This window comes from Elephas maximus, chromosome 12, assembly GCF_024166365.1.
Source record: "Elephas maximus indicus isolate mEleMax1 chromosome 12, mEleMax1 primary haplotype, whole genome shotgun sequence".
Classification (NCBI taxonomy): Eukaryota; Metazoa; Chordata; class Mammalia; order Proboscidea; family Elephantidae; genus Elephas; species Elephas maximus.
In genome coordinates, this window is record NC_064830.1 from 96,731,584 (window position 1) to 96,755,289 (window position 23,706).

General features: G+C 48.6%; 1 protein-coding gene across 1 annotated transcript; it reads left to right on the forward strand.

Annotated features, from left to right (window-relative positions):
- Positions 1 to 7,535: 7,535 nt before the first annotated feature.
- On the forward strand, positions 7,536 to 22,487 carry LOC126087537 (kinesin-like protein KIF19). Its single transcript, XM_049905064.1, has 9 exons — positions 7,536 to 7,962; positions 8,214 to 8,339; positions 8,950 to 9,144; positions 13,774 to 13,926; positions 14,503 to 14,625; positions 17,255 to 17,405; positions 18,375 to 18,552; positions 19,993 to 20,170; positions 22,173 to 22,487. Exons 1-9 carry the CDS (start codon positions 7,765 to 7,767, stop codon positions 22,485 to 22,487), a joined length of 1,617 nt encoding a protein of 538 aa, XP_049761021.1. The 5' UTR covers positions 7,536 to 7,764.
- Positions 22,488 to 23,706: the final 1,219 nt, after the last annotated feature.

Here is a 23,706-nt window from a genome sequence, read left to right on the forward strand (position 1 = left end):
GGCGCCCCTCCTACCCTCTCTAACTGCTGCTCCTTCCCTTCCCCTGGCAGTGTCTGCATCCGCATCTGGTATTCCCTTCTGGACATGTGCACAGGGGCTGACTCAGAACCATTCTAGAGCCCCCCGCAGGGCCTGGCCCCCAAGGTTGCCTCACTGTGATACAAACAGCAGGCACAGCTCCCATTTTTTCACTTGTTATTTTGAAGTCAGTTCAGACTCATCAAAAAGTTCCAAGAATAGTACAGGAAGCTCCCGTATCCCCTCCACCCAGATTCTTCAACTGTTGACATTCCCTCCATTTGCTTTATCCTCTGTCTCCCCATATACACATACTACTCTTTCAGAACCAGTTGAGACAGTGTGGCCACGATGCCCACTTACCTCACCATCTTCCTGTGTCCTTCTTAAAAAGAAGGACATCCTCTCATATGACCTCGATACAATGATCAAAATCCTGAACTCGCCTTAAACAGTGTACTCTTTTAAAGAACTATCTATATGGGATCAAATTGACAATAGCAACTTGAAGGGATAGATGAGAAGCTTAGAGGGCTGTGAGTTTGTGTTAATGATGGTGAAATAGTTTGGAAAAGGTTGTTGAGAAAGGTGGTACAACTTGAAGAACGTAACCAATGTCACTGAATTGTACACATAGAAATTGTTGAACTGGTGTAATGTTTCATTATGGATATGTTTACACCCCAAAATTAAAAACCAGGAACTTGATAAAATATTATCTAATTTACAGACTTAGTCAACTTTTGCTGATTTTTCTTAATTTTTTTTTCAATAACTTTCTTCATTAGAAAATGTTTTCTAGTCAAAGATCAAATCAGCTGATATTTTGTGGACACCAAGCACTCAGTTCTGTATCTCATTACCCCCTCCCAGCTACCTTAGTGGGTGGCTTCTACAACCACCCCTGTTTTACACGTGAGAACACTGGGGCTCAGAGAGTTGAGGGAGCTTGTCCAAAGCCTCTGGAGTGGTGAGCAAGAAAGCCAGGTTGAGGGGCTCTGGAGCCTGATCTCTTAACTGCCAGGCTGACTCCCCCAATGCTAGGCCGGAAGCCCCCGGCCGGAGACCCACCCAAATTGTTTTCATTCTTGCAGCCTGGGTACCCTGCAAGCACACGCCCTGTGTGGACTGTGTGGGAGGGAGCTGCCCAATACCATCCCATCCTTTGATCCTCTCCATCTTGGGAAGGAGAGGGCAAGCATGAAGGAAAGAAGTGTTTGCTTATGTCATGGAAAAAGTGCTGGCCAGAAGCCAGGCCTGGCCCGGGGGCCTGGTCCTAGCCCTGCCCCTAACTCCCCCAGGCCCAAGGGCAACCTCATCTCCTGGGACCCTGTTTACAAAGCTGTGAGCCATGGAAGGGGTCTGCAGGAGTGACTGGCTAGCAGGGTTCTTAACCCCCTCAGTGGTGCCCCTCCTAAAACCCTGTGATCCCCCTGCACCCCAGCAGGCCTGGAGGGGCAGGGTGAGCCCTGACTCCCCCACCAACCCTCACCAGAGTAAACAGCCACGGCCTGCCTGGTCTCTAATTGCCCTGCTCCTCCCCTCCCACTGCCCCTGGGACGGGCTCCTTTGAACTCCCCCATCCCCAGAGACCCTAATACACTTTCCTTCATAATTACATCTTTACAAGAGCTAGGAGACACCCTGGGGGCTACCAAGGTGCTTGGAGAAACAGCAGGCTGGAGAGTGGGGTGGGCCCTTTGTTTTTATTGTGGTAAAAGTAAATAAAAACATTTGCCGGTTCAGCATTTTCTACATGAACAATTCAGCGACACTGATCACGTTCATCGTTGTGCAACCAACACCACAGCGTTTTTCCCGATTATTCCACTTCTATTAACAGAATCTCAGTGCTCCTAAGCAATGGCTCCCCTTCCTCCCACTTCCCTCAGTCCCTGGTTGCTTACCGTAGATATTTCGTTTACATGGAATCATATAGTATTTGCTCTTTTGTGTCTGGCTTATTTCACTCAGCATCGTGTTTTCAAGGTTCACTCACGTCAAGAACTTCGTTTCACTTTATGGCTGAGTAATATTCCATCGTGTGGATGGACCACGTTGTGTTTGTCCGTCATCTGTTGCTGGACACTTAGTTTGTGCCTTCTGGCTGTTCTCAGTATTGCCAGTGTGAACATTGGTGTACACATATCTATTTGAGTACCTGCTCTCACTTCACTGGGGGATATACAGTAAAACCTGCAAAAGCTGGAACCTGAGTAAGGCGGAAACCTGTCAGAGAAGGAAAACTCAAATATTTTCCACTAATAGAGAGCAATAGAAAAGTGGTAAGACTGCCCCTGTCCGATGTGGAAAACTTGTAAGATCAGAAAAACAAGGCGGTCCCATCAAATTCCGGCTGTCACAGGTCTCACTGTACATAGGAGTGGGATTGCAGGGTCATGTGATAGTTCTGTGTTTAACTTTTTGAGCAGGGGCGGGTCCTTTTGTTTTCTAGGTGTACGTGGACACCCTGCTCCCCCTTCTCTCTTTGCTGGCTCGACCCGCAGAGCACGGGGCGAGGTCTGATCACATGAGGAGAGCATACGGCACAGTTGTCAGCTCAGTACTTTACAATTTACAAAGCCCCTTCCCATCCCCATTCTGCTAGTTTGTCAAAGGCCTTGTAGCTGGAAGGTGCGGGGCCGGGCTGCTGACGCTGCTGTGTGGTTGCTTAGGCGCCCACACCACCCAAGTGTGCTTGGTCATTAACAGGGATGCTGGTGGCAGTTATTGGAGAGAGGGTGTGGGGAGTGTGTGTGATGTCAGAATACAGAATAGAGCAAGGCATGGGTGCTTTCAGTCGTGCCCTTGGGGGTGCCCCGAAAGGAAGTGAGAGGGTGGGTACGGATCCCACCAAGTTCCCCTCTGGTTTGAGCACAGAGGCTCCGGTTTCTGGGGGTTGTTGAAGGAGGTACCAGGTGTGGGGGGTGGGGGGTCCTTGTAGGGGGGTTGAAGTGGGCAGGGGTGAGGCCTTTCCCCTATGCTGATCCCTATTTCTCTTTACCTCAAGATGGTGGTGCTCATGGACCCCAGTGAGGACCCCGAGGACACATTGCGCACCCACCGGTCCCGGGAGAAGACCTTCATATTCGATACGGTTTTCGACCAGCATGCATCCCAGGTACCACCCCCCACCCCTCCCTGACCCTACTGTTCCTCTGTTGAGCCAGGCCAGCCATGGGTGTCCTCACCGAATCCTACAACCTCCTTTGGGGAGATCTGGTGGCCATCTTGTATTCATGTCTCGCAAAGTTGTTGTGGGGCAGAAGACCCGAACTTGAGCCTCAGATCATCCAAATGGGTAGCAGCAGGAGGCATCTTCTGTGGATGCAGTGGCCACCAGGAGCTGGGCTGGCTAGGGCTTTACACATGCTGTCCTTAATTCCTGCATTCATTCAACGAACTGGTGCCATGACCATCATGTGGGAGGAACACAGTCCCTGCCAGCAAGGGGCTTACTCTCGAGCAAGGGAGGCAGATAGGGGGCAAGCAGAGAAACAAACTCGGAAGTGCACATTATCATAGGTGCTGTTGCAGGGAATTGCAAGGCACAGGTGATTAGGGAAGGCCTTCCCTGGGGGAATTAAGCTGAGGCCTGACACGGGAATGAGCCTGCATGAGAGAGAGGAGGGAAGAGAAGTGGAGACCTTATCTAACCCATTTCACAGATGCAGAGCCTGAGGCTTGGAGAGGTCGTGCAGTGAGGGCCAGGGCTGCATTTGGGCCCGGTGTTGTTCCTGTTCTTTCTAGTCCCGCATGTCATCACACCCTTGACTAAGGGCAAACACTATCCAGAATGTCATCCTGGAGATAAGGTCTTGCTGTTCCACTTTACAGTGGTGTTGGGTGGAGTGGGGTTTGAAGCTCCACCTCCTGAAGTGGGAAGTCCAGAGCAATGGCATATGGGGATGTTTAGTCCCAGGGCAAAGCCCAGTGAAGGACGCAGGGCTCCACGCTCACGTCAACCCCTGTACCCAAATGATGTTCTCTCCCACTGTGAAGTGAAGAGCCAGGGACTCCCCTTGCACTGTCCAACAAACCTTCAACCCCCAGAAGCCACAGGCTCCCAGTTGTGTGCAGTCCTCTTCTAGTTACCTATTTCTGCAGAACGAATCACCCCAAAGCTTAGTGAATTAGAACAACAATGTTTTCTTATTGCCCACACCACTTAATGAGGATCAGCTGGGCAGCTTCTCAGGCAATTGCAGTCAAATGTCAGCTGAAGTCTGCACTGGCCTATGCACTTGGCTCCCAGTTCATTCTGGCCTTGCCTTGGAGTTCTGCTGGGGCCGGGCCTACCTGTGGCCTCTCCAGGTGGCTTGGGCTTCCTCACAACATGGCAGCCTCAGGGAAGTCAGCCTTCTCATACGGCGGCTCAGAGCTCCAAGAGAGCAAGGTGGATGGTGCCAGACTCTTCAGCCTCAGCCCAGACCTGGCCTGGCTCCACTTCTGCTGTGCTTTACTGGTCAGGCAAGTCACTCAGGCTGGCCTAGGTTCAAATGGAGCGGATTTAACTCAACATCCCAGTGGGAAGAATAGCAAAAAGACTGCAGTCATCTTTCATCTACTCCACCTTTTCCTTCACTGCCCCCCTAGTTCCCTCATGTCTACCCAGTGGACTGTGGCAGCCGATTTCACCCGAATGGCATTTCAGGACAGAGGCTGCATGTGCTGAACGGGCCTGCTTAGAACACTGTGGTCCCTGTTGGCACTAGGATGTTTCTCCTGGATTCAGGGCTGAGCAATAGTCAAAAAGTAGAATAGATTTGCTCAGCCATAGCAGTTCCAAAGGCTTCTTTTTTCCCCAGCCTCCATTGTAGCCACGTCTTAATGGCATAGAAACCAGAAGATCATGAGTATTTACTGAGCAGCTACTACATACCAGGGTCTGTGCTCAAGCACTTAGCATGCATTGTCTTATTATTCTCACAGCAACCCTATAAAATATGTGATGATATGGTTCCCATTTCATAGGTGAGGAAACTGAGACTTAAGGAGGGTAGCAGCTTGCCCAAGGTCACACCTGGGCTCCAATGCTGCCTCTACCCGCTCTGAGCTGTACAACCAGCCAGGGATATTGGAATAGTTAAATGAGGTGACCACTAGGGCCCGTAGATGCAGTAGAAGTGAGAATTCTCGTTCCCCAGCCCTGAACGTGTTGATTAAGCCTTTCTTGGCTTGCCTGCTTCTCTGGACAGGGAGCTCACTCTCACACACTCTCATCACTGTATATTGCTGCCTTATAGCAAATTCTGCTGGCCTGAAACTTTCACCACCCCGCAGTCCTAGCTCCGTCCCCCTACCCTGTTGTTACCTCCCGGTCCTTTGCATCCTTCTTGATCCCTCTCATTCTTGAAGAAGCCCTGGAAAGGACTCACATCTGTGTAGTACCTAATGTGTCTCAGACCTTGTGGCGGGAGCTATCACATACATTCTTACTCAATCCTCCCTCACAACCACCCCTTGAGGTCGGCACTGCCCTTCCGTTTCCGCAGATGCACACAGCGAGGCTCAGCATGGCTGAGGCAGCCTGCCTAAGGCCACACAGCTACAGGACTGGGCCTCTCTGTGTGGCTTGCGCTTCCTCACAACATGGCAGCCCAAGAGTAGCCAATGTCCAAGCCGTTTCTAGACATCCCTCTACTGCCTGTGTCCCCTGCCACTGTCTAGGGAGAAAAGGCCATTCGCAGATGCCACACCCTTGTCCTCTCCCACCAGCCCGCTCCTGACTTAGGTTGGGCTGTGCACCTGACTGTCTGTCCCTCTGTCTGTCTGTCTGCAGAAAGATGTATATTGTGCCACCACCCAGCACTTGGTGGAAGGTGTCATTTCTGGATACAACGCAACAGTGTTTGCCTATGGCCCCTCAGGTACACCAAGGGCAGTATCCCCAGGAGTAAATGGGCCACCTCAGACGGTGGGTGGGTGGTAGCAGACTTGTTCCAATGCACACACCTGCTGTTTGCTGGTGCCATGCTGGTCCATGTGGGTCTCATCTCTACTGTCTCCTGTCATCCTTTCAGCAGCCCTGAGGGGGAGATAGCACGATTCCTTTTCACAGATGAGAAAATGAACCTGGGAGAGGTAAAGTGACTTCCCAAGGTCATACAGCTGGTGAGCAGGAACCAGGGATCCACCCTAGTCTGTACTTGGTTGCCGTGGGAATCCAGGAATTCCTTCTCTGCAGTTACAGTTGAGCTCAGCCACCTCTCCCGTCCATGAAAAGTAACATCTCAGAGCTTCAGAGCTGAGCAGGTCCAGCATAACCCCATCATCATACAGTTGGGGAAACTGAGGCCCTGAGAAGTGACTGGTCCAAAGTCCATTGTTTATCTGTTTCATTCATTCATTCATTCACTCAGCTAGCATTAGCGAGCACCTACAATGAGCCAGGCTCTGACCAAGGAAAAGAGCAATGTGATCCTTGCCTCCACAGGGCAGACAGGTAGGGGGAGAAGTGAGGCCTCCCTCATAAAGGGGTGCCCCTAAAATTTAATATGTTAATTCTTGTAAAGACAACACAAACATGTCTTAAAGGAAATTTGGAGAAAGAACAAAAATCTCTCGTAGCTGCCCTACTGTCATACTGTCTGTATTTTCACATTTTCTTCCAGTTTTTCCCCCTAAGCCCAGGTTTTCACCCCCAGAGTAGTCATCGGACTGTGCAGTTTCCTTGTTGCCAAAATGGAAACAACACCATCAGAGCAGCTGGAGACTGTTTGCATAATAAAGGTGGCAGGTGTGAACAGAGCATCCAGGGCCTGTTTAGGCAACAGAGATGGCAGATGTGAACAGCTGCTACCTGAGTGTACCTGTTTATTTTTTCTTAATAGACTTTATATTTTAGAGCAGTTTTAGGTTTACAGAGGAATTGCACAGGCTGGACAAAGAGTTCCCATATTCCCCCTCTGTCCCCTGGACATGGTTTCTCCTGTTGTTAACATTTTGCATTCCTGTGGAACAGTTGTTAGGATTGCTGAACCAATATTTGTCCAGTATTATTAACTCAAGTCTGTAGTTCCTGTGAGGGTTCACTTCTTGTCCTATGAGTTTTGACAAATACATAGTGTCATGTGTCCATTATAGTGTCATGCGGAATAGTTTCACTGCTGTATAAATGTCCCCTGGTTCTCCACCTTTGCCTTACTTTAAGAAAAAAATTATGGTAAAATATATATAACAAAATTTGCCATTTTAGCTAAGTGTACATTCAGTGACATTAATCACGTTCACCACGTTGTCCAACCATCACCACTATCTATTTCCGGATGTTGCTCATCACCCCATACAAACTCACTGCACCTTCGGCAATAACTTCCCATTCCCCCTCTCCCCAGCTTCTGGTAATCTCCAATACACTTTTGTCCCTGTGCATCCCTTTGTTCTAGATTTTTCATATAAGTGGGATCATATGGTGTTTGTCCTTTTGTGTCTGGTTTATTTCAGTCAGCATCATGTCTTTAAGGTTCATCCTTGTAGCGTGTATCAGAACTTCATTCTTTTTTATGGCTGTATACATACATTGCATGGATGGACCACATTTTGTTTATCCATTCATCTGTTGATGGACACTTGGGTTGTGTCCAGCTTTTGGCTATTGTGAATAGTGGTGTGTAAGTATCTGTTGAGTTCCTGCCTTCAAGCGTCTTAGATATATACCCAGGGGTGGGATTCCTGGGTCATATGTTAATTCCATGTTTAATTTTTTGAGGAATACTTGTTTCCCAATGGCAAGCATTTCTAGTCATGGTGTCTGAGCCCACCTCGGGCATCACCCCGCCCTGGGGCCTCCCTGATCTCCCCACAGGCACTGGGAAGACCTATACCATGCTGGGCATGGACGCAAAGCCTGGCATCTACCTGCAGACCCTCACGGATCTCTTCCAGGCCATTGAGGAGACCAGCGACAACATGGACTACAGCGTGTCCATGTCCTACCTTGAGGTGAGCCTGCCACCTGTCTCTGTTTGCTTATCTACAAAATGGGCATGATCATACTAGACTAAACGAAACCGTGCATGTAAAATCCTCAGCACTATGTGTTAACCCCAAAGGCCAGCTGGCGTTGTGGCAAGGCTCCGCTTTCAGGGGATCTGAGGTGTCCTTGGAGCCTCAAAGACCCAGTGAGATGTAAGTCCCTGTACTTATTTTTTACACCAAGCTGCTCTGTCCTCGGCTCTTCTGTTCCACCCCAGATTTATAACGAAGGGATCCGGGACCTTCTGAACCCGTCCTTGGGGTTTCTGGACCTAAGGGAAGATTCTCGCGGAAGCATCCAGATTGCAGGCATCACAGAGGTCTCCACCTCTAACGCCCAGGAGGTGAGGATCATGGGGCCATGGAGGGAAACATGGCTTAGCCCCAGCAGCCACAGACACCAGCATTTCAACATCCTTCTTGTTCCAGTCCACAGAGCAGAAATCGACACACAACTCCAGAGCTGTTTCTAAGCAGCTGGACTTATCTTGTGAAGAGCTGCTATCTGCACCCATATCTGAACTGCTAGCCTGGGCTCATGGCAGACATCACTAATAGATCACATACCCTTTCCCTCTGCGTCCAGATGCAGTCTCCCTCCAAGTCCAGGGAATTGATAGGATGGCCCCAGTGCTCTGCATGGCAAAGTCTCCAGGGCTGCTCTGGGCACTGCAGAATGGATTGAGGGATCCATTGGTGATGTCTGGTGTGTCTGAGTAGGGCAAGGGGCAGTCTGAGTATCAGGAAGCTGCTTCCTGCTAGATGACGACTCAGTGAATGGTTAATCACTGAATGCCGTAATCCAGAAACGGACTCAGTTCTGCTGTGAGCAGCCCAGCTGTGGGGCCTGCTGAAGAATGGACCCCACCCTCTGTCCCCTGCCCTCTATTCCTAGGGGGTGCGTGCAGCCACCTGGTGCTCTGACCACCCGCCCACCTCTGCCTCTGTCCTCAGATCATGCAGCTGCTCACCAAAGGCAATCGGCAGCGCACCCAGGAGCCCACGGCCACCAACCAGACCTCGTCTCGCTCCCACGCTGTGCTGCAGGTCACCGTGCGCCAGTGGAGCCGTGGCACAGAGCTGATGGAGGCTGTGCACATCGGGCGGCTTTTCATGGTGGACCTGGCTGGCTCAGAGCGGGCGTCCCAGGTGTCTTTCTCTGACGTGCCCCACCCCTCTTTCTTTAGTAGACAATTTTTTAGAGCAGGCCCTGGATGGTGCAAATGGTTTATGCTCAACTACTAACCTAAAGGTTGGCGGTTCAAACCCACCCAGCAACACCATGGAAGAAAGACCTGGTGATCTCCTTTTGTAAAGATCACAGCTAAAAAAACGTGTGGAGCAGTTCTGCTCTGTAACACATGGGGTTGCCACGAGTTGAAATTGACTTGATGGCAGTTGGTTTTTTGTTTTGCTTTATTTTTTAGAGGCGTTTTAGGCTTACAGAAAAATTGAGCCAGAAGCACAGAGGGTTCCCATATACTCCCCTCCCCCTACACAGTTTCTCGTATTATTAACATCTTAGACATTTGTGTGGTACGCTTGTTGTAATGGATAAACCGATACTGACACTTTATTATTAACTAAAGTTCATAGTTTACACGAAGGTTCACAATCTGTGTTGTACAGTCCTATGGATTTTGACAAATTCATGTCATGTATCTACCATTACAATATCCTACAGAATGGCTTTACTGCCCTAAAAATGCCCTGTGCTTTTCCTGTTCATTCCTTCCCTCATCCCCCAAGCCCTTGGCAACCACTGACCTTTTCACTCTTTGCATAGTTTTGCCTTTTCCAGGGTGTCACAGACTTGGAATCACACAGTGTGTAGCTTTATCAGGCTGGCTCCTAGCAAGTTTGTTTGCCCCTGTCTCCCATGTTGGGTGCTTCCCATGATGTCTGTAGCCCTTGGCTGTTTGCTAAAGATTCAGGTTGGGGGAACCAAACACTAACTAAGCTATCCTTTGTGATAGTGCCTCACTTTGCTACCACTGTCCCTCTAGACCATGATCAGGACTCTGGATGTCCTTGCCTAGAACATGTCTTCAGCACCCAGAACAGTGCTTGGCCCAGCAGAGGCACTGGCTGTATGTTGAATGAATGATTTCTCCACAAGCATTGGCTGAGGAAGCTCCCTACTTAGCCAGGGTTTATGCGGGGATAGGGGGCTTCCTGTGTGGCGGAGCCCATTCTGGGCACTTGTCCTTGTTGTTGTCATGTGCCGTTCAGTCAATTCCAACTCATAGCAACCCCATGTGACCATAGGGTTTACTTGGCTGTAATCTTTACAGGAGCAGGTTGCCAGGTCTTATCTCCCATGGAGCCGCTGCGTGGGTTCAAACCAACCTTTCAATTAGCAGCTGAGCACTTAATCATTGCACCACCAGGGTTCTTTATTCTGGACACTAGAGACACAAAAATGAGTGAGCCCCAGGCCCGCCCTCGTAACTTACAGCCTCCAGGGGCAGACAGACATGTGAGCAGATACTCAGGGCCCAGAGAGCTATGTGCTTAGAGGTTTGGGTTCTCACTGATGCTGTGTTCTTTCATTCTTTCTCTGGCCCCTTCAATCTAAACTGATGGATTTTCTGCTATGGTTCTTGGTTTGATCCATCAGTCACAGGCTTAATCTCTTTAACAAAAGATTGTATAGCCATGTCCTTCATGAAAATTCTGGGACACGTGTCCTTAATTAGTAAAAATCATAGCTCACACATACTGCTCGCTTACGTGGGCCTAGCTCTGAGCTTTACCCCCTGCAATCCTCATTGTAGCTCTGCAAAGTGGGATTATCATCTCTTTGACAGATGCGGAAACTGAGGTTTATATTGGGAGACTTGTCCCTTCTCAAATCCATGCCCTTTAAAAGAAAATGTTAGTGCTTTTTTCTTCTGATCTCAAAAAAAGTATAGATAATTTAGTAATAGAATGTGTAGACGATTTGGAAAATACAGATAAGTAAGAAGTAGAAAATACAAGTCCTAGTGATGACTAGTGGCACACCAGTTAAGCACTTGGCTGCTAACTGAAAGATCAGCGGTTCGAACCCACCTGGCAGCTCTGTGGCATAAAGACCTGGCAATCTTCTCCTATAAAGATTACAGCCTAGGAAACCCTAGGGAGAGTTCTATTCTGTCACATTGGGTCTCTCTGAGTTGGAATCAACTTGACAGCACCCAACAACAACGAGATCTTTTCAACATCAGTAAGCATCTCTGTATCTCCCCTTTTCTGGCTGCATAGTACTCCACTGCGGAATATAATGCTCTGTGTTTATTTCACCAGTTCCCTGTCACACCCATATTGCTTCCAGAATTTCATTAGTGTCTTAGTTATCAAGTGCTACTATAACCGAACTACCCCAAATGGGTAGCTTAACAAACAAATTTATTTTCTCACAGTTTAAGAGGCCAGAAGTCCAAATTCAGGGCACCAGCTCTAAGGGAAGGCTTTCTCTCTCTGTCGGCTCTGGGGGAAAGTCCTTGTCTGTCTAGCTCCTATTTCTTGGCTCCTTGGTGATCTTTGTGTGATGTGACATCTATCTTCTCCTATATTTGCTCCTTTTATGTCTTGCAAAAGATTGACTCAAGACACCCTACAGTAATCCTGCCTCATTAACACAACAAAGAAAACCCATTTTCAAATGGGATTATAACCACTGGCATAGAGGTTAGGGTTTACAACACATGTTTTGGGGGGACACAATTCAATCCATAACATTCCACCCTTTGGCCCCCAGAAATTCACGCCTTTGCCACATGCAAAACACATTCACTCCATCATCATCCCCAAGGTCTTCAATCCAGTCCAAGTCCAAAATCTCATCTTCTGAATCATCTAAATCCAATATGGCTGAGACTTTAGGCATATTCCATCCTGGGGCAAAATTCCTCTTCATCTGTGAACCTGTAAAATCTAGACTACAAATTATCTGTTTCCAAAGTACAGTTGCAGAACAGCCACTAGGTAGACATTTCCATTACAAATGGGGAAAATTGGAGGGAAAGAAGGGATAACGGGCACCAAGTAAATCCAAAACCCAGCAGAACAATTTACATTAGCTCTCAAGTCTTGAAAGTAATCCTCTGTTCTCTGAGACCATCTGGGCAATAAATAGCCCTGCCCTCCAGACTCTGGGTGTTGGCCACATTTTCTGGATTCTAGGTGGATGACCTACCTTCCAAGCACTGGGATGGCAACTGCTCACTCAGTTTTGGTTGGCCCCATTCTCCTAATCCATCTGAGTGGTGACCACCCCTCAGTCCCTGAAGGTCCCATTTTTCTTCCCCTTGGGCAAGGCAGTCCTGCCCCCTCAGTTTTGGGCAGTGGCCTCATCCTCTTGGCCAAAGTGAATGGCAGCTCCAGAGCTCCAGAACTGATTTGGTGAAGATCTGACTGGGAAACCTGGGAGGCCATGGCTGTACCTTTGAGACTCCAGAGGCTGTGTCCCCACCCTTTAAGATCAAGGCAGCTCTGCTTTCCATGCTCCTTGCAACAGTGCTGCTGATCTCCAAGCTGCTCCAGGGCTAGTCCTTTTCTTTTCTTGGAGGCCAACAGATGTAGCACCTTTGGTCTGTTTCCTGCCTGTAGAATTCCAAGAGGCAGACTATGTTCTTTCATTCTTTCTCTGGCCCCTTCAATCTAAACTGATGGGTTTTCTGCTATGGTTCTTGGTTAGATCCATCAGTCACAGGCTTAATCTCTTTTAACAAAAGATTGTATAGCCATGTCCTTCATGAAAATTCTGGGACACGTGTCCTTAATTTGTACGATAGAATTTCCCAAATCTTTACATTTTGTTCTCATTTTGTACAGTTCAGTTTTAAGCCCATCTCTTTCCTCTCGTATTTTACTATAAGCGGCAAGGAAAAACCACGTGGCCCTTAAGATCTTGCTTAGAAATCTCCTCAGCCAGATATCCAAGTTCATCGCTTACAAGTTCTACCTTCCGCCAAATATTTGAACATAATTCAGACAAATTCTTTGCCACTGCATAAAAAGTATCACCCTTCCTCCATTGTCAAATCACGTGTTTATCATTTTCTTTTAAAGCCTCACCAGAATTGCCTTCGATGTCCATAATCCTACCAACAGTCTCTTCGAGGCAATCTAGACCTTTACTATTAAAAAAAAAAAAAAAAAAAGGTAACTTAAAACTCTTCTAGCCAAAACCACGTTTATATTTTAGGTCTTTGTTATAGCAATACCCCACTCTTTGGTACCAAATTCTTAGTTATCTAATGCTGCTATAACAGATACCACAAATGGTGGGCCTTAGCAAACATTTTAGGAGGCTAGACGTCCAAATCCAGGGCTCTAGGAGAAGACTTTCTCCCTGTTGGCTCTGGGGGAAGGTCCTGGTCTCTTTTGAATTTCTGTTCTTGGGCGGTATTCACGTGGCTTGGCATCTCTCTTCCCACATCACTACTTTCTCTTGCTTAATCTTTTTTATATCTCAAAAGAGATTGATACAAAACACACCCTATACTAATCCTGCCTCATTAACATAACTAAAACAACCCATTCCTAAATGGGATTATAATCACAGACACAGAGGTTAGGATTAGGATTTACAACAATATGTTTGGGGGACACAATTCGGTCCTTAACAGTTAGCATGGTCAGCACATCCAAAGCCCATGCCTCTAAGGACTCAGATAACTGAGACCTGTCTGTGCCTCGGTCTCCTCCTCTGTGAAATTGGACTGAGGGGGATGGTGGGTCAGGAAGCACCAGATAGATGGTGCCAGCTCACACTGGCCTCTCCCTGCTCAGACTCAGAATCGTGGCAAAAGGATGAAGGAGGGCGCACATATCAACCGCTCCCTGCTGGCGCTGGGCAACTGCATCAATGCGCTCAGCGAGAAGGGCGGCAGCCGGGCACAGTATGTGAATTTTCGGGACAGCAAGCTCACGCGCCTGCTGAAGGTACTTCTGGGGGCCCAGGAAGGGTAGGAGGGGGAGGCCACAACAGCTGCCTCTGCCTTCAGGAGGGAGGCCACACCAGGGTCTAAGGGCCTTTCTGAGAAGTCCTGAAAGCAGAATACCATAGAAGCCATCCCTAGTCACTGCCTGGCTTCCCTTCCCCATTCTTCTGACTCTGGTTCAATCTGCTTGCACACCCCCGATGACAGAGAGCTCACTGTCTTTCCAAGGCTGCCTATGCCATCATTGACCACACCAAAATGAACGCTGTCCCCTTTATTCCATAGCAAGGTGGGGTGTACATAAACACATAGACAAACCAATAAGTGAATGACTTAAGTTCAGCGTCTCGGCCTAATCCTGCTTGTATCAGAATGGAAGCATGCTGGGATGGGACCACTTCATTTCAAGGGTCGCTTTCCAAGGACTGACTGCTTGGTCCCTGACATCCGCTGCCCTTTTCGGGGTTTGTTTGGGCTGGTTCAGACAGGCCAGGTAACCAGTGGGGAGGGCTGGTTCCACTGAGCAGGGAGAGGCTCACAGCTCCCATCACCTCAACATGGTACCTCCACTGAGCAGGATGCCCTGGGAGGGAACAGCCGGACGGTGATGATTGCACACATCAGCCCTGCCAGCACTCACTTCGAGGAGTCGCGGACCACACTGATCTACGCCTACAGAGCAAAGAACATCAAGACAAGGGTAAGCCCCTCATGGCAGCTGTATTGGGGCAGGGGCTGCAGCTGGACTCCTGGCTATGCACCCAGCTCTGCCACTTCCTGGCTGGGCGACCTCAGGCAAGTTTCTCAACCCCTCTGTGCCCCAGTCTCATCATCTCTGAAATGGGGAGGGTGAGAAGAACAGCAAACCCTTATACCCACAGCTCTTTCTACTGCTGAAAGCTTTGTGAGTGTCCTGCAGCTGCCATGACAAAGGACCACAAACTGGGGGGCTTAAACCAACAGTGGATTCCCTTACAGTTCTGGAGGCCAGAAGTCTGAAAGTAAGGTGTCAGCAGGGCCATGCTCCCTCTGAAGGCTCTAGGGGCAGGATCCCTCCTTGTCTCTTCAAGCATTCCTTGGCTTGTAGCTGCGTTGCTCCAATCTCAGCCTCCCCCTTCATGTGGCCTTTCCCTCTTTCTTTCTCTTATAAGGACTTCTGTCATTGAATTGAGGGCCCACCCTAATCCAGGATGATCTCACCTCGAGATCCTTAATTATGTCTGCAAAGACCCTTTGTTCAAATGAAGTCACCTTCACTGGTTCTGGGGTTTAGGACACGGACATAGCGTTCTATGTGTCAGGCGTCGTCGTAAATTCTTACGTGATTTAAAAAACCAGCTGGCGCCGAGTCGCTTCTGTGCATCAGGGTAGAACTGTGCTCCACAGGATTTTCAATGGTGGATTTTTTGGAAGTGAATCACCAGGTCTTTCTTCCAAGGTGCCTCTGGGTGGACTGAAACCACCAACCTTTTGGTTAGCAGCCAAGCGGGTTAACCATCTACAACACCCAGGGACTACTCAATGTGATTTAGCCAGGGCTTTGAACTGTTTCATTCTGGTTTGAAGGAGCACACATGATGTGCCAACTTGGAGAGCAATTGAGCAGCATCTGGTAGAACTTAAGGTGCCTGTGCCCTGGGACCCAGCAATCTCCCTCTCCCTCCCCGAAATCTTCCCCCAAAGGAGTACACCCCTGTGTTCAAGCAGGGGGTGTGTCTAGAAAGCCCTGAAATGCCCAAAGGGGTTGTTGTTGAGTGCCATCGAGCTGATTTTGACTCATAATGACCCCATGCGACAGAGTAGAAGTGCCCCATAGGGTTTTCTAGGCATTAATCTTTACAGAAGCAGATTGCCAGGTCCTTTCTCCCACAGAGCCACTGGTGGGTTTGAACCACAAGCCTTTTGGTTAGCAGCTGAGTGCCTAACCATTGTGCCATCAGGTTAAGCAAGTGGAGTAAGCAAACTGCCCTGCATTTTCATATAGAACATCCCATAGCTGTTAAAGAGAATGAGGTAGACTCATTTGTGCAGCAGATGGCCTCCAACCCACATTGTGGGATGAGAAAAGCAAGTTGAGGAATGCTAGCTATATTCTGCTACCATTTACATAAAAAACCCAAAGCCAGACCCACAAAACGGCCGTAGATCTCTCTAGCTATATATCTACAGTCGATTCTCGTTACTTGTGGTCTTTATGTTCTATAAGAGGCATTGGTGGTTCAGAGGAAGAATTCTTGCTTCCCATTTAGGAGACCCAGGTTCGATTTCTGGGCAATGTACCTCACGTGCAGCCACCTCCCCTCTGTCTGGAGAGACTTATGTGTTGCTGAGATGCTGAAAATTTTCAGCCGAGCTTCCAGACTAGAGATGGACTAGGAAGAATGGCCTGGCAATTGACTTCCAAAAAATGAGCCAGTGAAAACTCTATGGATCACAACAGTCCAATCCCATTTTACATGGGATTTCCATGAGTTGGGGGGCTGACTGAATGGCAGCTAATCACAGCAACATGTCTATAAAGTAACCAAGAACACTGAATTAGTGAATACTGAACCATTGCTCCAGGGGAAATACAGGGTTAAGCTCCTGCAAGCTTCTGGTCACAACATTTTTGTCAACTGATCAATATATGACATTGTTTTAGGTGTATTTCTATTTAAAAACATTATTTAATATATATTATTGACTCATTAACATTGAACTCAAGGCCAACAGTACTGTAATTCATGCCTAAAGGAGGCTCATCTCACGTACCTCATGGCCTTCTCGTGCTTTGGCAGTCTAGCCAACACTTTAGTACTTACCCGTGGGTCATTTTAAACAGTGAAATTACCAATAAAAAGTGCAAAGCCATGGCACTAAATAGACTGAGAAAGGAACACTTGTTTTCAGTATGAGAGCTGAAATAAGAAGGCAGAATATTGCCTTGTTGTTTGATCTCAGCTGGGAACATGCACCATCAGGCAACTAATTTTCGACCGCTCTGTGCATGTCTGCAAATGCCCACAAAAGCTCCACAAGTATTGATTCGAGGGTTACAAATAAATTCGCCAAAACAAATGTAAATAATGAGAATTGACTGTATGTACAAAATTGCACAGAGAAAGATCCTGAAAGATATAAATGATGGCCGTGGTTACCTGTGTGTGAGGGGAACTGGGATGGGGGAGGAGATCAGATGATCAAGAGGTCTGTTAACCCTTGATGTGTCTTTGTTTATGACTAAACATGTTCACATGCTACTTGTATGATGTGTCGCTTTTAAAAAATGCTTTATTCATGGGCAGCACCAACTAGATCTGACCTTGGCCCCATGACCTGCCCCATAGGTCAAACGCAACCTGCTAAATGTCTCCTACCACATCGCCCAGTACACAGATGTCATCTCAGACCTGCGCAGGGAGATCGAGCACCTCAAGTCAAAAATTGAGAAGCAGGAGAAAGAGAAGAGGAGTGAAACCAACACCCGGGATGCGCAAGGTACTGCCTCACTACACCTGTACCTCCCCTGTCCCAGCCATCTGCCATCCTTACCCAGGACCTTGTGTAGGTGGCCCATCCCCAGACCCATTGCCTCTCCTCACCCAAGGGCCTCTTGTGCGACCCACTCTGCACATCTGCACCGGACAATTACCTGGTTATGACATCTGGGTTCAGTTCCAACTTGGGCACTGTCTCCCTGTGTGACCCCAGGCAGTCCCTGACCCCATGGCCTTTAGTGTCCTCACCTGAAAAATACAGGGATTGAGCTGTTTCCTCCACTTTTCTCCTTTCTACCTTTCTTTTAAAATTCTTGCATGCCTACTGTTTTTGGTTTTTGTTCCCCCAAAAGCAGTTTCACTTAGGCCTCTTTTTGGGATTGTAGAGCATGTCATAGTTTCACCACAAAATGATAAAATCAATCAGTAAGTTAAAAATGTACCCTTAAAAACACCTAGAAGAAACCCAAGTGAAATATATGTTATGTATATTATTATGTATTATTTTATAACACTATACGTATATATTATATGTTACATTATTAATATATATTTTAAAATATATTAAAAAATAAAACTAGTTGCTGTAGAGTTGTTTCCAACCCATGACGACCCCTTGTATGTCAGAGTAGAACTATGTTCCATCCATCAACCATCCATCTACCCATCCAGGCATCCATCCATTCGTTCATCCATCCATCCACTCATCCATTTATCCATCCACCCATTTAGCCATCTGCTTACCTGTTCATCCATCCATCCATCCACCCATCCACCCACCCACGCACCCTCCCTCCCTCCCACCCGCCCTTCCACCTACCCACCCTTCCACCCATCCTTCCTTCCATCCTTCCATTCACCCATCTCTCCGTCTCCCATGGGCCAGACCCCACTTGGTGGGCAGTACAAAGATCGGCGCTGAGTTGGACGGCACTGCTCCTAGTGCAGTTGGCTCTCTTCCCGCCCACAGTCACGATCCCCCCCAATGACACTGAGGAGGAGCGCCGCTTGCAGATGAACAAGATCCGGGCCCAGCTCATCGGGGCCTTCAAAGAGCAGATGGAGATGCGGCACAGCCTGGTGGAGCTTGAGAATACCAACATCGAGCTGCACATTGACACTTCCCGCCACCTGCTGACCATTGCGGAGTGAGTGTGCCCGCCCACGGGGCACCACCAGGGCCCCAGAGCTGTCCATCCTGGTGGGGAAGGGAGGCCAGCAGGGGCCACTGGTGGGAGCTCCTTTCACTGCTGCTGTCCAGCTACCCCCTACTGCCTGCAGGTCCCCAAGGGACTTTAGCCAGGGCACTCTCTCAACCCAGGTAGGAAAGAAATTTATTTTCTCACAGTTCAGGAAGCTAGAAGTCCGAACTCAGGGTGCTGGCTTTAGAGGAAGGCTCTCTGTTCAGTTGGGAAAAATCCTCGTCTCAGCTTCTTAAGCATTCTTCTCGGCTTCTTTCGGTCCCTTGGTGACGTCCATGTGACATCTGTTTCCCCCCATTTGTGCTTGCATGATTCTGTGCCTAATTTGCTCCTTTTGTATCTCAAAAGTGATTAGGTTTAAGACACACCCTACACTGATGTGGCCTTATTAACATAACAGAGAAAACCATATTCCCAAATGGGATCACATCCACAGGTGGGGGTTAGGATTCCAACACATATTTTGGGGGACACAGTTCAATCCATGACGCTTCCTATTCACACCTACAGTGCGTGCTTCCTTGTAGAGGGACCATGTCATTTCTCACCCAAACAGGGACACATTGGAGACGGAAGAGGGGAGCTGTTAACAGTCATGCTGGGACGATCGATGTCGCCTGGGACTGTTTGGGCAAGCTGGAACATAGGTTTACTCCACTTACGAGTAACTTAAAACTTAGTGCGGGGATTGGAGCCCCAGTCTCCTTTCCCCTCCTCTCCCCAACTTCTCCCCATGTTTCTCCTCCTCCTCCTTCTTCCTCTCTCTCTCTCTTTTTTAATTACACAAGAAGTATGATATCAAAGATATCTGAGGAGTTCTAAATAAAAACAAATGCTGTCTTTGGGTTTGTCACAATCGCATTCATTTTCAGCTGCATGCTGTCTTTGTCCTTGTTTCCTTCTAGTCCTGGGTCATGCGCGGCTTCTGTGTGATCCTCACTAGCGTTTAGATACCATGTAGCCCCTAACAGGCGTGTTCGGAGGTTTGATCATGCATCACAGTCCATCCTCATACACCTCCCGGTGCACATACTGCTGGGATCATAGGCTTACAGCTGGGGAAACTGAGGCTCCAAGGGGGTCAGCTTCTGTAGGTGGAGAGCCAACGTCACCCAGGCGGCAAGGGGCAGTTCTGGGCTTTAAAGCTGGCTGCAGACGCCTGCCCGTAACCACTCAGTGATCCTGCCACAGATGTCTGCCGTTGGTGTTTCATTCCAGTTGGTGTTCATACCTTCTCTTTAATGTTCAAGAGATCTAACTGTAGACCCAGCGCTGCCCGCTTCCATGCCCATGCCTGAGGGAGGGCCAGCTGGGCTGGCGGGGCCCAAGGTGCAGCTTATCCAGCTTTGGACGCACTGGCCTCTGACCACTCTCTTGTGGCCGCAGCTGGGAGCGGGAGAAGACCCACCATATGCACAGGGAACGGCCCCATGGGGACGAGGAGCCGCCGGAGGCCGACACGGAGGGTGACGAGGGCGAGTCTGCGGAGCCACACGAGGTGGCCCTAGCCAGAGAAGAGATCAACATGCTTCTAGCTGAGCAGCGGAAAACAGCCGTCCTCAAGGTAGGGGCAACGAGACAGACACCCGTTGAAGGTAACCTCAGTTATGATAAGATGCCACGTCACTTGTTGGTCCCTGACCCTTTGTGACCCTGACCTCTTCCACTCCTGCAACAGCCCCACAGAGTAAGACTGATCATGACCATTTTATAGATGAGATGACTGAGGCTTAGAGCGATCACGTGAGTTGTCCCACATCCCCAGAGCAGGACCGGCCTGGTATCAGAGTCATGACTGGACCCACGGCTGCAGAGGCATTGTTCAGGGCAGAAGGCCATGGGGGCAGAGAAGCCAGTGGTCATGGAGATGGATGTGAGTGGCACTGTGGTGTCCACTGAGACCCCATGCCTGCCTCACCTTATGTGATGGACAGCTGGCCACTAACCTCCGGAATGGCCAGGCCTCAGCTTCCAACAGTGCCTTGGCAGTTACCCAAGGGGCACAGCCAGAAGGAAGCCCGCACTCAAGTCTCTTCTGTGGAGGATGTTTATTTTTGCTTTCTAAGAAGAGCTTAAGAAGAGCTGGCTATTTACATAGTAGATATTTCTCTAATCTCTAGTTACTTAATAGTTTCACTTCAGAGAAATGACAGGGCTGGCCCTTGATGGAGAAGGAGAGGGAAGAAACTGCAGTGGAGCTGGGTGCTATTTCAGCCCATTAGCTAAGTGTCTGCAGGTATATTTTCAGGAGGTGGAGAACATGTCTGATGATGTCATGGTGTTAAAAGCAGGTGGCATTAATTTCACCTAAAGCTCTGTAGCCAAACAAGAGCCTCTTGGACGTGATTGTGTCTGCCCTCAGCAATTCAGAGATGACGTGTTTTCACCTCAAAAGCCCTATAACCTTTAACAATGAGAAAACATGTTTTGCACAGACCAGTCATGTGCATATGCAAGAAAGCGTGACCTTCAAGAGCCAGATTTTGATGCTGCTATGCAATGTAGTATACAGATGACAAGTCCATTAGTTAATTCATTAGTTAATTAAAGCAAACACATGTTTCAAGTGTTAAGCTCAAGGCCAGACCCCAGGGACATAACGATGACAAGACACTCTTTGACTTCCGCTCTAATGGCGAAAGACACACACATCCCACTACAATTCCATAATGGTGGCACAGGAAACACAATGCGAGGGAGCTAGAGGAGGGAGCTCCTATCCAGCCTGGGAGTCGGGGCAGACTTGAGCAAGAAGGCCACATCGGAGCGGCATCTTGGAGGACAGTAGGGTCCTGTTAGGGCAGCTGAACCCATCTCCTCCCAGAGTGCCACCCTATCAATTCCAGATGAAGAAGAGGGCTGGGACTGTCCTCCTTGGCTGCACTGGAAATCGTTACCCACCCCATTCCTGCAGAGCCCCTGGGTGATGCATGGGGTTAACATGCTTTGCTGCTAACCAAGAGGTTGGAGGTTTGAGTTCACCCAGAGATGCCTCAGAAGAAAGGCTCCAAAAAATCACAGCCTTGAAAACCCTACAGAGTATAGTTCTAGTCTGCACACATGGGAGCGACATGAGTCAGAATCGACTCTGATGGCAACTAGTTGGTTACCGGACCACATTTTGTTTACCCGTTCATTTGTTGATGGCCACCTGGGCTATTTCTACATTTTGGCACTTGTGAATAATGCTGAAGTGAACATTGGCGTGCAGGTATCTGTTTGAGTCCCTGCTTTCAGGTCTTTTCGGTACATACACAGGAGCAGAATTGCTGGGTTGTATGGTAATCCAATGTCTAACTTTTTGAGCAACCACCAAACTGTTTTCCACAGTGGCTGTACTAGCTTACAATCCCACCAGAATTGGATGAGGGTTCCAGTTTCTCCACGTCTTCACCAACACTTACTATTTCCTGCTTTATGATAACAGCCACCCCAGTGGGGGTGAAGTGGCATCTTATTGTGGTTTGGACTTGCATTTCCCTGGTGGCATCTTTTCATGTGCTTGTGGCCCGTTGGCATATCTCCTTGGGGGAAACGTCTGCCCTAACTCATGGTCTCTTTGTCAGGCGGGGCTGGAGCAGCGCCTGGCGAACGCCAAGAAGAAGGCCTCGGAGATGGAGAAGCTGCTGCCCAGGCAGGCCATCAACGAGGACCAGCGGGAGGTGCTGAGGCTCCTGTGCCATGCTCACGAGCTAGAGGTGGAGAACACGGAGCTGCAGGCCAACAACCTGTACCGGAAGAACCTGCTGTGTCAGAAGGACTTCGTCATCCAACGCTACCACCAGCACCGGCTGCTCTGCGAGCAGATTATCCAGGACCAGCGGCAGCTCATCCAGGGTGAGTCACCACATGTCACCCAGGCACTGGGGTCTTTTTCTTAAGATATATATTTTTTTAATTTAGTAAAATGTTGTTGGGTGCCATCCAGTCGATTCTGACCCATAATAACCCCATGTGACAGAACAGAACTGCCTCGCAGGGTTTTCTAGGCTGCAGTCTTTACAGAAACAGATCTCCAGGCCTTTCTCCTGTGCAGCCACTGGGTGGGTTTGAACCGCCAGCCTTTTAGTTAGCAGTTGTAGCTCTTAACCGCTTGCCAGTAGGGCTCCATTTAGTATGTTTTAAAATCAGGAAGTATGAGTCCTCCTACTTTATTCTTCTCTTTCAGTGTTTTAGCTATTCAGGGCCTCTTGCCATTCCATACAAAGTTAAGAATTTTTTTTTTTTATTTCTATAAAGAAGGCTGTTGGAATTTTGATCGGGAGTGCATTGAATCTATAGATTGCTTTGGGTAGTATTGACATCTTAACAATATTAAGTCTTATAATCCATGAACATGGACTATCTTTCCATTTATTTAAGTTTTCCTTAATCTCTTTCAGCAGTGTTTTATAGTTTTCATTGTGCTTAGATTTATTCCTAGGGATTTTATTCTCTTAGATACTGTTGTAAATGAAATTGCTTCCCATTTTCCTTTCAGATTTCTCATTGCTGGTGTATAGAAGCCCAACTATTTTTTGTTTGTGGACCTTGTACCCTACAACTTTGCTAAATTCCTCTACTAGCTCTAGAAGTTTTCTTTTGGACTCTTTGGGATTTTCTACTGTCTTTTTAACAAGTGTCCAGTGATGGACGTTTTGCCTGATTTTGCTTTTGTGGGGGTGGTGCATCCCACCCAGCCCCTTCTAACCTCTGCTTTTCCCACTCCCAAAGATGGTGGACTCCCAGTGCCAGACCCCCTGGACAAGCAGTACCGCCTATACTCACAAGAGCTGGACGAGGGCACGCTCAACCGCCTGCTGCTGCTACACTCGCTGATGGCCAGCGCCCTCGGCGTGAGTCCCACCGCCAACCCTAGCTCTCACCAGCCTGGCCTCAGCGCCACTCAGTCCTTCTCTGGGCCCTGGCCTGCAGTGGCTACAATGTGTACTGGGCTATGGGGGATGGAAAGAGGGAACTTGGGAACATACCATGTCTCAGCGTCCTGTGGCTGCTGTAACAGAAATACCATAGTTCTGGAGGCTGGAAGTCCAAATCAGTCCATCAGCTCTAGGGGAGGGTCCTTCCTTGTCAGTAGCCGTAGTGTTCCTGGTCATTCCT

Bases quoted from the DNA above. Each gene is read 5' to 3' on its own strand.
- LOC126087537 (XM_049905064.1), top strand. From the start codon at position 7,765: ATGGTGTCTGAGCCCACCTCGGGCATCACCCCGCCCTGGGGCCTCCCT. The intron at 8,340-8,949 runs GTGAGGATCATG...CTCTGTCCTCAG, and splicing joins CCACCTCTAACGCCCAGGAG to ATCATGCAGCTGCTCACCAA. The intron at 17,406-18,374 runs GTACTGCCTCAC...TCCCGCCCACAG, and splicing joins CAACACCCGGGATGCGCAAG to TCACGATCCCCCCCAATGAC.